Source organism: Anastrepha obliqua, chromosome 4, assembly GCF_027943255.1.
Source record: "Anastrepha obliqua isolate idAnaObli1 chromosome 4, idAnaObli1_1.0, whole genome shotgun sequence".
In the NCBI taxonomy this organism is placed as follows: domain Eukaryota; kingdom Metazoa; phylum Arthropoda; class Insecta; order Diptera; family Tephritidae; genus Anastrepha; species Anastrepha obliqua.
This window is the reverse complement of record NC_072895.1, coordinates 40,720,873-40,735,040: the sequence shown is the minus strand read 5'-3', so window position 1 is coordinate 40,735,040 and position 14,168 is coordinate 40,720,873. Positions and strand designations below refer to the sequence as shown.

At 37.9% G+C, this 14,168-nt stretch overlaps 1 protein-coding gene across 3 annotated transcripts in view; it reads left to right on the top strand.

Moving 5' to 3' along the window:
• Positions 1 to 14,168, top strand: part of LOC129243452 (G protein alpha o subunit) — a 110,949-nt gene that overhangs the window by 47,090 nt on the left and 49,691 nt on the right. For all 3 annotated transcript variants that reach the window (XM_054880491.1, XM_054880492.1, XM_054880490.1), the window contains 2 exons: positions 8,711 to 8,895; positions 12,086 to 12,246. In XM_054880491.1, the coding sequence (XP_054736466.1) occupies positions 8,711 to 8,895; positions 12,086 to 12,246 (346 nt within the window). The remainder of the gene's footprint in view (positions 1 to 8,710; positions 8,896 to 12,085; positions 12,247 to 14,168) is intronic.

Below are 14,168 nucleotides of genomic sequence, written 5' to 3'. Positions count from 1 at the left end.
TTTCATATCTACGAGTATAACGGACTTAACTCGTAACAGAACTTACGGCAGGACTAAGTAGTTTAAAATAAACTTAATTACATATAGTTGGAACATAGGGCAGAAATAAAGGTTCTCCAACAAATTCTGTCAACCGCTATGTGTTTAATTTGGTTCCAGGTGGCGTTGGAAAGACTCGTAGGAGATTGGGCGTAACCAAGTTTGATGAGGGCGACCTCTGCGTCGACTTTATTGCGCATTACATTGAAAACTATTTTGGCAACATTATTATCTACTCTGCGGAGAGTATGACCCACCCAATTCCATTTTCGTCATTTTTATTTCAGAATTACTTGGGCAGCTTTTAGTAAGCAGAAGAAGTTCCATACTGCAGATTATTCTCGGCCAAAAGATAAGTCAAATAATTCTGAGGCATTTGTTGGCAAACGTTTAAAGACGTCGATTATGTGGTCAGACACATAATTTGGTATTAAAGATTTTAAGTTTTGTTTTTAGTGACAGGGATCGCCACAGACTGCTAAGCTTATGAAACGCAGTTCGTGCTTTTCAGATATGAGCTGCCACATTCGCAACCGCGCCTCTAACTCTTGTGATTTGGCAGAACTCATCCACATCTTCGATAATGATGGCGGTTGGTAGTAAGTTCAAGAGTGGATGTGTTTGTTGTTTGTATTCTCATAAGCTTACCTTTCGTGAAGTTTTTTTTAAGACCGACTACGCATAAATTATTTTCTAATTGGCAAAGTTTTGCAGTGGCGTCAGCTAAGCAGATGTCGTCAGCGTAATCTAGATCGCTAAGTTTCTGGTAAAGCCTACATTGCAATCCTTCTGGAACTTCTGCATTTGTGAGTTTTAAGACGGCATCAAGAACTGTTATAAACAAAAGCGCCGATAAGAGGGAGCCCTGTCCAACACCTCTCTCTTCTTAATTGGTGCGATCACTGCTTAAGCGATTTTGGCCGAGTTTAAAAAAAACGTTTCTTTCTCGTGCTAACCGGTGCCAATTAGAAACACAGAGTGAAGCCAAGTTCTTCTCCATCTCATAATTCCAACGCAGAGGAGGCCTTCCTCTTCTTCTGCTGCCACCAGCTGGTACCGCATCGAATACTTTCAGAGTCGGAGCGGTTGTATCCATTCGGACAACATGATCCAGGCAAAGTAGCCGCTGGATCTTTATTATTTCGTCGTAAAGCTCATACAGCTCATCATTCCATCGCCGTCGCCAACATCGCTGATATTGTTAACAACTGTCGACTGTTTGTTTGATGACAGAGGTACTTCCTTTTCTACTCGTTCACCACCAGATCCATTTGTTTTGTTTCTTTATCTAGTTTGAAAAAGGCCGCTGAGTTTCCCTTTGAAGCGTACACTTAGCATTACTATACAAGACTTTGATAACGCCGATGTTTTTGTCAGGAACGCCGTAGCTTTGCAACAAACTCCTTATATCGTCCTGAGAGATGGTGTTAAACGCACTTTCGAAGTCAACAAAGAGTAGATAAAGTGGTGATCTTGATTTGATTGCTCTATAGGTATGCCTAAGGTGTTAACCCCTTGCCGTGGTTTAACGAGTCTGACTCGTGATGAAAATTTTGGTCCAAACGTAAATATCACGAGCCGGGGTCGTGTACAGTTAGTCACGAGTCTCATAATTGCTGTTACAAAGTAGTTTATATTATTCTGATCTGTTTACCACGCGTTGACGCGTAACACTTGGGCCCGAGTTTCGTCGAGCTAAATGGCACGGAAAGGGGTTAATGTGATCTATGCAGGAACAACTTGGGCTGAAGCCGTTTTGTTCTTTACGCAATTTCGCGTTGAGAGTGGTCGATATTATTTTCAATCTGATGAACAGTAAAACTTTATTTAGTAGAGAGCTTTTTAAATAGTTTTAGAAATCAGCTTTTCGGAATTTTAGATATTATTTTCATGAATGAGAATTTGCATTCCACCTAACATGAATACCTCGATCCTCTATCGGGTTTTGGCATACATCCTACCTCTTGTTATTAAACTAGAATTTTATGACTTTAAGAGCCTTTATGGTGAAAATCAAATCCCTAATTTTTTGTTTTAATGCTACATTTTTGATATTATTAACAATGAAATTCTTACTATAGACTGGAAGCCATTATTGGCTATTGTTAATGTTCCAATCTTTTGATATCTTTAATATGAAAGTTAATAATTTTTGCTGTAAGAATATATCACTTACTCGTACAAAATCCTATCATATTCAGTTTTCTAAAAGATTCAGATTGTCTAATAGCCTGGTTGATAGAGGAAATTACTTGCGCTCAAAATTCTCATTGATTTTTAATATTTTTTTTTTTCGCTGACGGTGTTGCGCATTTCTCCATATATCGAATGCACGTCATATTTTCGAACTCTGAATGAGAATAAGAACACGAATTTGTGAGGGCTGTATAAATATTTATGAAATAGTAAAATTTTGTACATAGTAAGCTTTGTTCCCTCCTGGGCGTTTAACTAGAATTCTATTTATGATTATTTTTTAATATTAATTTCATTCTCAGTTTGTACCCCACGTGGGTTTCCAGAAAAGAAATGCCTATCTACATATTTTCTGGAGAAACCCTCGTTCGTCACGCTACAGCTCATCTACCTGGCATTCTATGTTTATTTATTACACTTACGCATTCCACTTGAATTTGCGGCGAAGTTTTGCATTCTAAAATAAATTCATAATAGCAACGCATTCTGTGGTTCGACAATTCGGCGAGAGGAGGTGAGGTGTTTGAGAATTGGTTTGGCAGGAAATAAAAAAGAAATAATTTTTACAGATTGGAAATGTTTTTCATCAGATTACACACGCATCGTTTTGTAGTAGTATATGTGAATTAAGTTGTGGCTTGCTTTTGGGCACTGAATTGTTTTTTCTTTCTTTTGTTGTATTTCTTTGCACTGCATCTATATATATGTACATCTTTCAACACCATCCATTTGAGCAGCATGCACGTATGTGCGTGAGTGTACTCTTATAAACTGAACTATTTGTTGAGTAGTCTTTCGACAAATCACCAACGTCAATCGCTGTGCCTACGCCATAATCAATATCTCTGCCTCATAACGACATCATCATCATTTGTAGTTTGTTTTTAGCAGCCACTTTATTCGCCGGCACATCACCTCACGCACGCATGCAAACATGCATATGGATGCATCATCATTCCACTCATCAACGCTGGTAATTGCTGGCATCTTTAAGATCAGTATTTACCATCGGCATTGCCAGTGTCAGCTGCAGTGAATGCCATGAATGCCACAGGCTGTCTGACTTACATGTGTCCACACATGCCAACAATTAGTCCATTGTTTAGGTATTTCTTGTGTTTGTTTCTGTTGTTTTTTTGTTTTTGCATGCAACTGCAGTTTTACAAACACTTATTCGTCCTCACGTTAATGCAGTTTCGTAAAATGGGTGGATCATCGGCTAGTTTCTTTTAAGTTATGCTATAAAAATGTTCTGAAGAAGTATATTAGATATTGTGCTTATTTGCCCGATTTGCTGTTGCTGTTGTTGGGGAGGGAGAGGGGTGTTGGATGAGTGGGTTTAAGAGGTAATGTGAGAATAGGTGGTTAGTATCAGACGAGGTACCTTCACATGCCCCAAATATATCCAGTACGTTGGAGTCGACTCTCGATAAGTAGAAGTTTAACATACTACAATATCCTGAGCGTAATTGTGCCAAAGTAACGCGGATCTCACGAGGTAGCTGAGGCTCCTCGTCTGCGATTTTTGGACTCCAAAGGCAGCATGCGAGGATCGGGAGTTTAGGACGGTTGTAAGAGCTCCCAATGAATGTCGATTAATGCCTGTCTATATACTGTCTTAATAAGAAATTGTAGTTGTGTTCTGTCCTGCATCACTCCACTCATCTCGAGCTCTCTCTCCTTCTGCTTGATGTGCATATTGACGTTCTTCTACAAAAGGACTTACCTTCAGTTTTAGGTCACCTCTTTCTAAGCCATTTTATGGCGAGCGTCCTGTGTCAGAAATACATTTAGAAGCTTGACATTGACTGCCGAGGAACGAACGCTATTAGAAAAATGCCTTTCTATCATTTGCTATCTACAGTGAACCTCGACCCCGGGGCCTACCGAATGGTAGTCACGCACAAAAAGAAGACAAAATTGTCAAAGTTTGCTTGCTTTATTTGACAGTGAAATTCTCGTATCTAACTGGATAAAGAAGCTAAGAGAATAGATCTGGTGGTGAACGAGAACAAAACGAAGTACCTCCGTTCATCAAACAAACAGTCGGCGCACTCGCATATCGGCACTCACGGCACTGTTGACAGTTACGATTTCGAGGTTGTAAGAGACTGCGTTTATCTAGGAACTGGCAATAACACAGCTAATAATGTCAGCCTTGAAATCCAACGTAGAATCTTTCTTGCCAACAAGTGCTACTTTGGACTAAGTAGACAATAGAGTAGTAAAGTCCTCTCTCGACGAACAAAACTAACACTCTACAAGGCTCTCATCATGCCCGTCCTAACGTATGGCACAGATGCTTGGACTTTGACAATATCCGATGAGGCGTCGCTTGGAGTGTTTGAGAGAAAGAAGATTTTTGAACCTTTGCACGTTAGCGCCGACGAATATTGCAGATGATAGAACGATGAGCTGTATGAGCTTTACGGCGATATACACATGGCGCAGCGAATGAAGATCTAGCGGCTACTTTGGCTGAGTCATGTCGTCCGAATGGATACAAACGCTCCGGTTCTAAAAGTATTCGATGCGGTACTAGCTGGTGGTAGCAGAGGAAGAGAAAAACCTCGCCAACTCTTCAGTTGTGGATTTGTTGAAATTGGGCCACGTTTGTTTAGTTATTTTGCAGGTATCAGTGTTAAAATAGCTGGAATACCGAGAAGATCTCCCTTTTTCGCACGCCTTGGGGACAACCTATTTCTACAGCTTCGGACTCGTTATAGGGTGCCCCCTGTCTTACCCGTTCATCAGCTTTCTCGTTTACTGCTATGTTCCTATGCCCAGGTACCCAGATTAGAGTAATGTCTGTCGCGTGCACTAAAGTATTAAGTTCTGACGATTTTTGAATTGATTGTATGTGACTTTAAAGCTAAGATGGCTGCTTGACTATCTGAGAAATGCATACTTCCGATAGTTCTTGCGAAAGGATTTGGAAGTTTCGAGGCTTAATCGCGCCCATCAAGAAGAAAGTTCTTCCACGTTCATATCCTCCATTTCAGCCCACAAAAAGCCGGCCTTAATGTGTATATGACCGAAATGGCATTTCCAACAGCGTTTTCGAAAATATTCTATTAATGCAACCACTCCAAATCGGTATCAGATGCTCTCTGTGGATGCATTGCCTTCTTCGCAATTGTTAGAGAGTTTTCCGATCACCTATGCGACAACTTGATTGGCTGGCATGGCCTTCGAGACGAGAATGCGCCTCGTTCCAAACTTTTTTTTCAATAAATGGGCAAAAACGCGACTATTGTTTGGAAGTCCACAGTATTTCAGAATGTTGTTCAAGCGGAAAGTGATTAACGTCGTAGCGTGAAGTCTAGTGTTTTCTACATTTTTGAGCTCGAAATAACTGTCAAAGACAAAATAACACTTAACGTATAATTTTAAACTGTTGAGACCCACCCTTTATATGTATGCACATAGTGGTGGTGAGTATGCGTGCACTGTGTTTAATTGGTTGTGTGTTGGTTGTTTTATAGTGCAGTTTCGTACACTTGGGCCCCACAGTGGCGCTATGACTCTGGCCTTTGCAGAGCTTTTTCCATTTTGCATACTCGTCGTATACATCGTACATTTGTTGCTAATCAACTGCACTAACTCAAGTGTTGGCACTCGAGCGTATTTGAGTAGTACTTGGAAATTTGAAAGAGAGAACTGTATTATCAATGCCTAATTAGTGCTTTTAAGGATCATAAAAAATGTTATGAGATGAATGTGATTGATGAACTGTTAATTTGTTTTGATGATAAATCACTCACCACAGTTTATATGTATCGAGAAATTGCTACAATTTGCATATATAAGTAATTTATAAATGAGCCTATTTAATTAGGCGGATTTTAGTATTAAAATGCTACTTAAAAATGGAAGCAAATGAAAAAAGCAATGTAGGAAATCAATGAATTAGGACATCACAGAAGTAAACGATTTGACATTGAAATTGCAATTAATGTTTAATTAAATGTCATGGTCGAAACTACCAATCACCAGAAGGTTCAAGGATATATTTTTTAGTGGCAATATTCACAAATGATCAGGTGACCAAAGTTCGGTCAACACCAAAGCGTAGCTATACCATTTTTCGAGTGGAGACGCACTTAATTGCAATTTCTGATAGAGAATACCTTGGAAGTTCAACTAGATTTTATCCGAAAGCCAGGTAGCAATAAAGACTGTGGCGTCTCACATAGGTAACAAATTATATAAAAACTATTGGATGATTGCCGACCCGACCTGAACGCCTTGAAAATCGTGATAATAGTTTTCCTGAGCTTTTGTCATGGGCATAAGAGCAATAACTACAAATAAAAGGTTTTTCGTCTCGTAAAGCTCGGCGCTACATCACTATTTCATGCTCCGAACCTAGCTTTTGAAAAACTGCAAACATAACAGCAACAGCACTACAAAATATGCTGCGGGTGTGCTGCGAAAGCAATAATTTTTCTGAATACAATTTGGCTTCCCTATGCTATGCACGTCTCAACAGCCGTACTTATGGCGCAGCACAAATAAATTTTTCTTTTAGCTGTGCTGTGGCTTCAACTGCGCTATTTCAATCAGCTCAACCATAGCACAATTTCAAAATTTTACTGGCGTGAATATACTGTGTGATAACCACAATCATGATCAATAGATTGAGATGGTCAGGTCACATATTGCGGACTAACACGGATTACCCACCTCAACAAATACTCTTCGGTAAATGTCTCAGACAGAGAAGAAGGGGCCGTTCGCCGCCTAGATTGATTGACGGTGTAGAAGAACACACAGGCTTATTGAGACTTCGGGCATGGAGGACAAAGGCACGTAACCGAGACTATTGGAGGCGAAGACCCGACCAGGGTTGCCCAGCCAACAGTAATGATGATGAATATACTGTGGCTTTGCCTGTGGAAAAACAACGGCTCAGCATATGAAAACTCTAGAAGTAAAAAGCATACATCACTTGGAACTTTGCTGCCCTTTAAAAACTATGAAATTTACTACCTGCTCGATATAAAAAGGAAACACGAAAGCAAGACAAAGCAGTTACAGCAGCTGCAGCAAATACGAAAGCAATATGACAATCACGCGAAACAGCCACAACCAAAGTCGATCCTTTTCTAAATCACTATCACTATGATGTCGTGCCTTAATAATTTTCGCAGCAAAGCGACATCACAGCTTCGGTTTTTTTATATAACTTTTTTTATAATACTTTGCAACGAAAATCCAAATTGATTGGGCAATCTTTATTTGTTTTGTGTAGAATCATTCATGGCATTTTTTTTTAAACATAATCGCTTTCAATTGTCCGTAATTCGGCCATACGTAAACACCAATTTTTATAACGACTCGTTAGAGGACTTCAATCGGTATCTCTTGAATAACTTTAGTAATGTTGGCTTCCAATGCCTCAATCGAAACTGGCTTATTCATAAAGCATTTGGACTTACCCTCAGAAATAAAAGTCCAAAGGTGTGATATCACACGATTTTGGTGCCCAATCTACTGCTCCGAGACGAGAGATAGATTGCTCACCAAAATGACGACGCACGAAATCCATTGTTTCACGAGCTGTGGGCAAGTAGCGTCGTCTTGTTTGAAGTAAATGTTAAGGAGATTGCGGGCTTCAATTTCCGGCATCAAAAAGTCGTTTATCATGGCGTCTCGTCTTTGGAGAAATATTGGGCGATGATTCCTTCAGCCCATATGCCGCACCAAGCGGTTTGTTTGCAATGGATGTAATGGCTGTACTTGAATGACTTCGAGTTGCTCTTCAGCCCAAATACGGCAATTTTACTTATTGATGTAGCCATTAGTTGGCCTGAGCCCGCGATGAACATTTCACAGAGCGTTGATTTTTGTAATGCGATTTTCGTGTACGATTTGTAAACGTTGTTTAGGTGCAAGTCTTTCCATACCCTGAACGCAACTGTCCAGTTTGGGCGAATCGTTTGCTGCTCTGGATATTGTTCGTTGAATTTTAATTCTACAAGCATTCTGTGAATTTTTAAACCCCCCAAATTTTACTGGGAATGTAAAAGGATGAAATAGGACATTTGATCAATCAATCTCATTTTAAATTATAAAAAACCAAATCTCAGCACGAAATCATTCGAATTTTTTTTTATTTTGTGCTCCTTCATTCCGAAAAACAGAATTTCTAAAATTTGACATTTGAGTCTGGCAACAAATTTTTCGGTTTCACATGGATTAAGTAATAAACATTTCTTCACATTTATAGCAGACATTTTCTTTTTTTTTGAAACGACGCAAACTGAAGTATAATGCCTAACACATATAGATATCGATTAATGTTTATATGATTAATAATTGAATTAATAAGTAATTTTGTTAAAAAATCATCTTCAATGTTAAGCTCTATTTAATTAAGTGATGTATTTTCTTTCTTCTTAAACAAATTATATTTATTAAAATAGTGACAAAATATTTTCAATTGTTTCTAATCTAATTTCTTACCTTGCAGGTGCTGGTGAATCGGGCAAAAGCACAATAGTGAAACAAATGAAAATTATTCACGAAAGCGGGTTTACCCCAGAGGACTTCAAACAATATCGGCCGGTTGTCTACAGCAACACAATACAATCATTAGTTGCCATACTTAGAGCAATGCCAAACCTCAGTATTCAGTACAGCAATAATGAACGAGAGGTAAGTAGTTTAGTAGCCGCAGTTACCACCTACACTACTTGCAATATAAAGCACACTTACGAGTATATGTATGTATATGAACCACTGTATGCACAAGTTGCTGTATCCACGCATTGAAAGGCAAGAGAAAACATTCTTAGTTCAAAAACGGGTATTTGATGAAAGGAGTCATACTAGTTCGAGAGTGACTACATAGAATTGTTTCAGTCGCAATATGACTAAGCTCAGTTGTATGCAAAACAAATATTCTTCTGCTACTATAAATAAGAATGCTTCCAACCTTAACCCTTTGCAGCCCAACGTAGATTCAAGTAACAAACCTAACACAATTTTTATGGAAACGTTTTAAGCAATATTTAGTAATACTAGGTTGTTCAATAAGGTTTGTGGTTCGATAAGAGATGGCGATGCTAATAGCCAAAATGTTTTTTTTTTGTTATGTTGGTACATTTTTGAACGTACCTATGTGAAGTTTCAGTTCAATCTGTTCAATTCATTCTTTGTGTACAAGCCGTTTATCTACAATGGAAAAAATCAAGTATCATGCAGTGATTGAATTTTTATTTTGGACGCTTTAAAAGCAAAGGAAATTTATGAACAAATGTTGAAAGTGTATAAGGACTTTTCGAGATCAATTGGTACAGTAGAAAGATGGATTGCTGAATTTAAACGTGGTCGTACAAACCTTGAAGACGATCCACGTCAACGACGTCCAAAACCAGCAGCAACACCAGAAGTCGTAGAAAAAATACAGGATATCATATTGGAAAGTCGTCGAGTGACTGAAAGAGATTTAGTAGAAGCTGTAAGCATCTCATTGGGCAGTATAAGCAATATTTTGACTTAAATGTTGGGTTTCAGAAAGTTGTGTGCACAATGGGTGCCGCTTTTGCTAGCAATGGAACAGAAACACATTCGAATTCGACTTTCTCTGCAACATTCACAGCGTTTTCGAAAAGATAATGTAAATTTTGTGCGTCGATTCATCACTATGGATAAGACTTGGGCTTATCACCATAATCCTAAATCAAAACAAGAAGCTAAGGTGTGGTGTGAACCTGGTTCTTCGGCTACGAAACGAGTTCGTGTCCAGAAATCGGCCAAGAAGGTGTTCGCATCAGTTTTTTGGGATGCGAAATGAATTTTATTTGTGGACTACTTGGAAACTGATAAAAAAATAAATTCTAAATATTATTGTAACCTTTTAGACCAGCTGAACCAGCAGTTTGCAAAAGAAAACATTATTTTTTATCAGTACAATGCACCGTGTCACAAGAGAATTTCGACTGACAATGGCCAAAATTTATGAAATGAAGTTCGAATTGTTGGAGCATCCACCGTATTCACCAGATTTAACCCCAAGCGACTTCTATCTGTTTCCAGACAAAAAAAATCAATAGTGGAAAGCGTTTTTCATCAAATGATGAGGTCATAACAGGAATCGTGTTTTGCAGTCCTTTCAGATTCTCACTTCAGGGATGGATTTCATAAATTGGAATCTCGTTGGAACAAGTATATTGATGTTCAGGCAGACTATACTAAATAACGAAGTGTATTTCAAACCATAAAATTGTGTTATACTTATCGAAACGCAAAACTTATTGAACAACCTAGTAGTTTTAAAGCTTAATATTCCTCATAAGCATATTTTAACGTTTTAACTCAATCTTAAAGTAATATCACGCTAAAGGCTAAAAAGACTATTTTTCTTTGACGCTTTGGAAAATAAAAGGCTGATAGTCAAGGAGGAAAGGAGAGAAGTAACAGAGAAAAAGAGTTAGGATAGAATAGAGACAGAGACAGAGATAGCTAGTCCTGTGAGAATAATCCAGATTCTTTGGCAAATCTGAAAATATCCTCCAGTTTGCGAGAACGAATTTTACTAATTCTTATGACATCGGAACATAAAATTTGTGGCGTTGCTCTAGCACAGACAGGGCACTCACACAGAAAATGATCAGTGCTATCCGGCTCCTCTAAGCAAGACAGGCAAATCGGGTACTCAATGATTCCAATGGTGGTCATATGCTGACCCCATGGGTTGTGCCCTGTAATAATACGGATTTACTACCAAGTTTTCGAAGAAAGTTCGACAGTTTTCTGTTCGTACTTGTCACAAAACACTTTGCAGTTTTGCAGCGTTTAGACTGGACCATCGATCTTTATGTAAATTGCATACATAATCACTGATATAATTTATGATTTCTGCAGAATTGATTCCGATTAATGGCTTGTGTGGTAACCGCTGATCCGTAGTTGGTCAATTCATCGACAATTTCATTTCCCTGAACACCGCAGTATCCTGGCTCATATGAGTGCAAGCTTATTCCGTCTTGCTACAGCATTGAACTTCTTCTTACATTCTTCAGGGTCTTAGGTGCTGCAGCCTAATTGTCACTAAAGACTGCAATCTGTTTCCCGCTCCATCACCTCTCAATTATCCATTCTGCTACTTTCTGAATAGCAACAACTTCTGTTTGGAAAAGAGTTGACATTCCTCCCATAGCGAACAATACTTATTACTATCGTTTAAATACCATCCGGCTCCAGAACCAATTTCATTCTTGGACCCATCGGTAATAAAATATCCGCCAAATTTCTTTGAATGCACTCTGGATTACTCCAATGTTCACGCAATGAACTGGTTTAAGATATTTCGAAACTAGTAGGTTTAACGGCAGGGATACGAAAAATACGTGCTGAGTATGTACTAATATGTTAAAGAGCCAACATCTAAGTGTAAATGTAGCTGGAGTTTGTGGATTGTGGGTTGTGGATACTCAACAAAAACTTACGACGTCCATGCATACATTGGTAGTGGCGATAGCGTTGCTGCTTGCCGCAACCACATTGCGGCTTTTGCAAGTGCAGACGAATACACTCATGCACACATTCAATATGCAAGTATAACATTCGGTACGTACAGCTGCTGCCAAGTGCCGTGTGTGTTGACGTTATTGCATTTGATGTCCTTTGCGAATCTCATATGCCATTACATTTTTACTTAACACAACTCGTACGCTGCTATCTTCCATTTAGTTGTAATTTCCTGCTGCTTCAAGTCTCATACGAATCATATACATACATATCTACATACATACATTTATCGAGTACTGTACATTTACGTAGAGAATTTAATAAACTCACCTTGTGTGCGCGCGTGTGTGTGCGTTTCCTTTATTACTTTCAGAACGATGCAAAAATGGTATTTGATGTTTGCCAACGCATGCACGACACGGAGCCTTTCTCAGAGGAGCTTTTGGCTGCCATGAAACGATTGTGGCAGGATGCTGGTGTTCAAGAGTGCTTCTCACGTAGCAACGAATATCAATTGAATGATTCCGCTAAATAGTGAGTATTTTATTTTTATGACTCTTTACTTTGATGGAGAGGAATTGAATTGATTTTTATATATTAAATAAAATTTTTCCATTACCATTGAAGTGGATTATATGAGTATATCAAGGAAATTCACTCTTTGACTATGCTATTAAATACAATGGGGAAAAAGTACACACAATAATACCTTTTCGATCATTCCGTTCTCGCGGGAAAAGTGCGAGCACCTGTAACACCATTTCTTTATGCTACGAAACATTACCAGATCTCAAGTGTCAATGCTATTGAGGCAGCCACTTTATTTAAAACACAAATGGCATTCATTTTAATGAGTAAATGCGCCACACCTTCAAGTAGAAAAATTATCAAAAATCAACGTAAATTTTCAACCACTTCAAACTTGCTTTTATTTTATTATAATAGAATTGAAAAGGTTATAAAACTGCATACTTAAATTCTGATAAAAAAATAGGATATTTTTATGAAAATTTATGTAACGAATTTTTATGTTGTACAAAATTTGAAACTTATTACTCGTTGTTGTAAAATGTTTTATATTGTATAAAAAAGAGTAATTAAAATTAATTTGAAAAAAATATAGTTAAAACTTATCATTACGCTTAACTTATCTTAACATTACGCTAATCACTTTATATAAGCATTTGTGCGCGCATAATTAAGTCACTTCGTCTGTTTACAATATTCGCAAATTTTTTTCATGGCAAATGTTTTTCGATAATTTTTAATAAAAATATCGTACATTGTTAACAAAAACCTTATAAATCAAAGATATAAAATATTATAAAAAATTTAACAAATTTCATAAAATTATTGCCAAAATGTTCACCATTTTAATCAGAACTTTTAGAGCCTTTTTGACAATGCAGTTTTATAACCTATTAAATTGTAGTACAATAAAGTGTAAGTTCGAAATCGCTCAATAATCGCGTTAGTTTTTGACAATTTTTTTTTTCATACGATACTTAAAATTTACTTCCATACAAACGACTTCGAAAATGTAATTTATATAAAGCGAGAATTTTTTTTTAAATTATAACAATTTAAAAAAGGTAGTTCTGGAAGTGCTTCGCCAATGTAAAGCTTTCTAATATAATTTTTCACTTACAACAAAAAAAAAAAATATATGTACCACAAATGCTATAGGGTCCGGCATTCAAAGTTTAAAATTAAAAAGGCCATATATTTGTAGTTTAGAAAATTACTTTTCTGAATTTAAAGTAAAAAGTGTGTGAAAATAATACAAAATTAAGAATCAATTTACTTTTGCTCGATTTGATCACCTTTTGCCTTGAACAAGGCCTTGAGACGGTCCAGAAACGAATCGGAAGCTGCCCAAATGTGACTTGCAGGTATTTTGGTCCACTCGCGGACAATGGCGTTTTTCAGTGCCTCAAGACTTTTCAGTCTTTTAGTTCGGACCTTGCTCTTCAAAATGGCCCAAAGAAAATAATCCATCGGATTCACGTCTGGTGAATTTGAGTGCCACTGTGTAAACGTTTTTTAAGTTCGGAACGTTTTATAGCCATTATTGGTTCACTCGAGCTTTGTGAGATGGTTGCCACTATGGTTTGCCACTCCAGAATACTTTCCCGATAATTTTTCGCATTTACCTTGACGCCAGGCTTAATGAAAATGATTGGAGAGCGCCCATCTGCGGTTACAGCGGCCCAAACCATTTCCTGTGGCGGGTGCTGCCTCCTTGTGGCCCATCGATGACTCAAAATCGCGTATGCACGGTCGGTCAAATAAACCCTATTGTTTTGGGAGTTTACGAATTGCTCTATTTGAAAAATTGTCTCGTCAGAAAGCAAAATGTTCGGAAATTGACCGCTTTCGGCCAAGCGAAGCAACTCCTTCACTCTCTCAAGTCTGACTTGTGGCTGCTTTGGTGTGAGATCATACGCCTTTTGGAT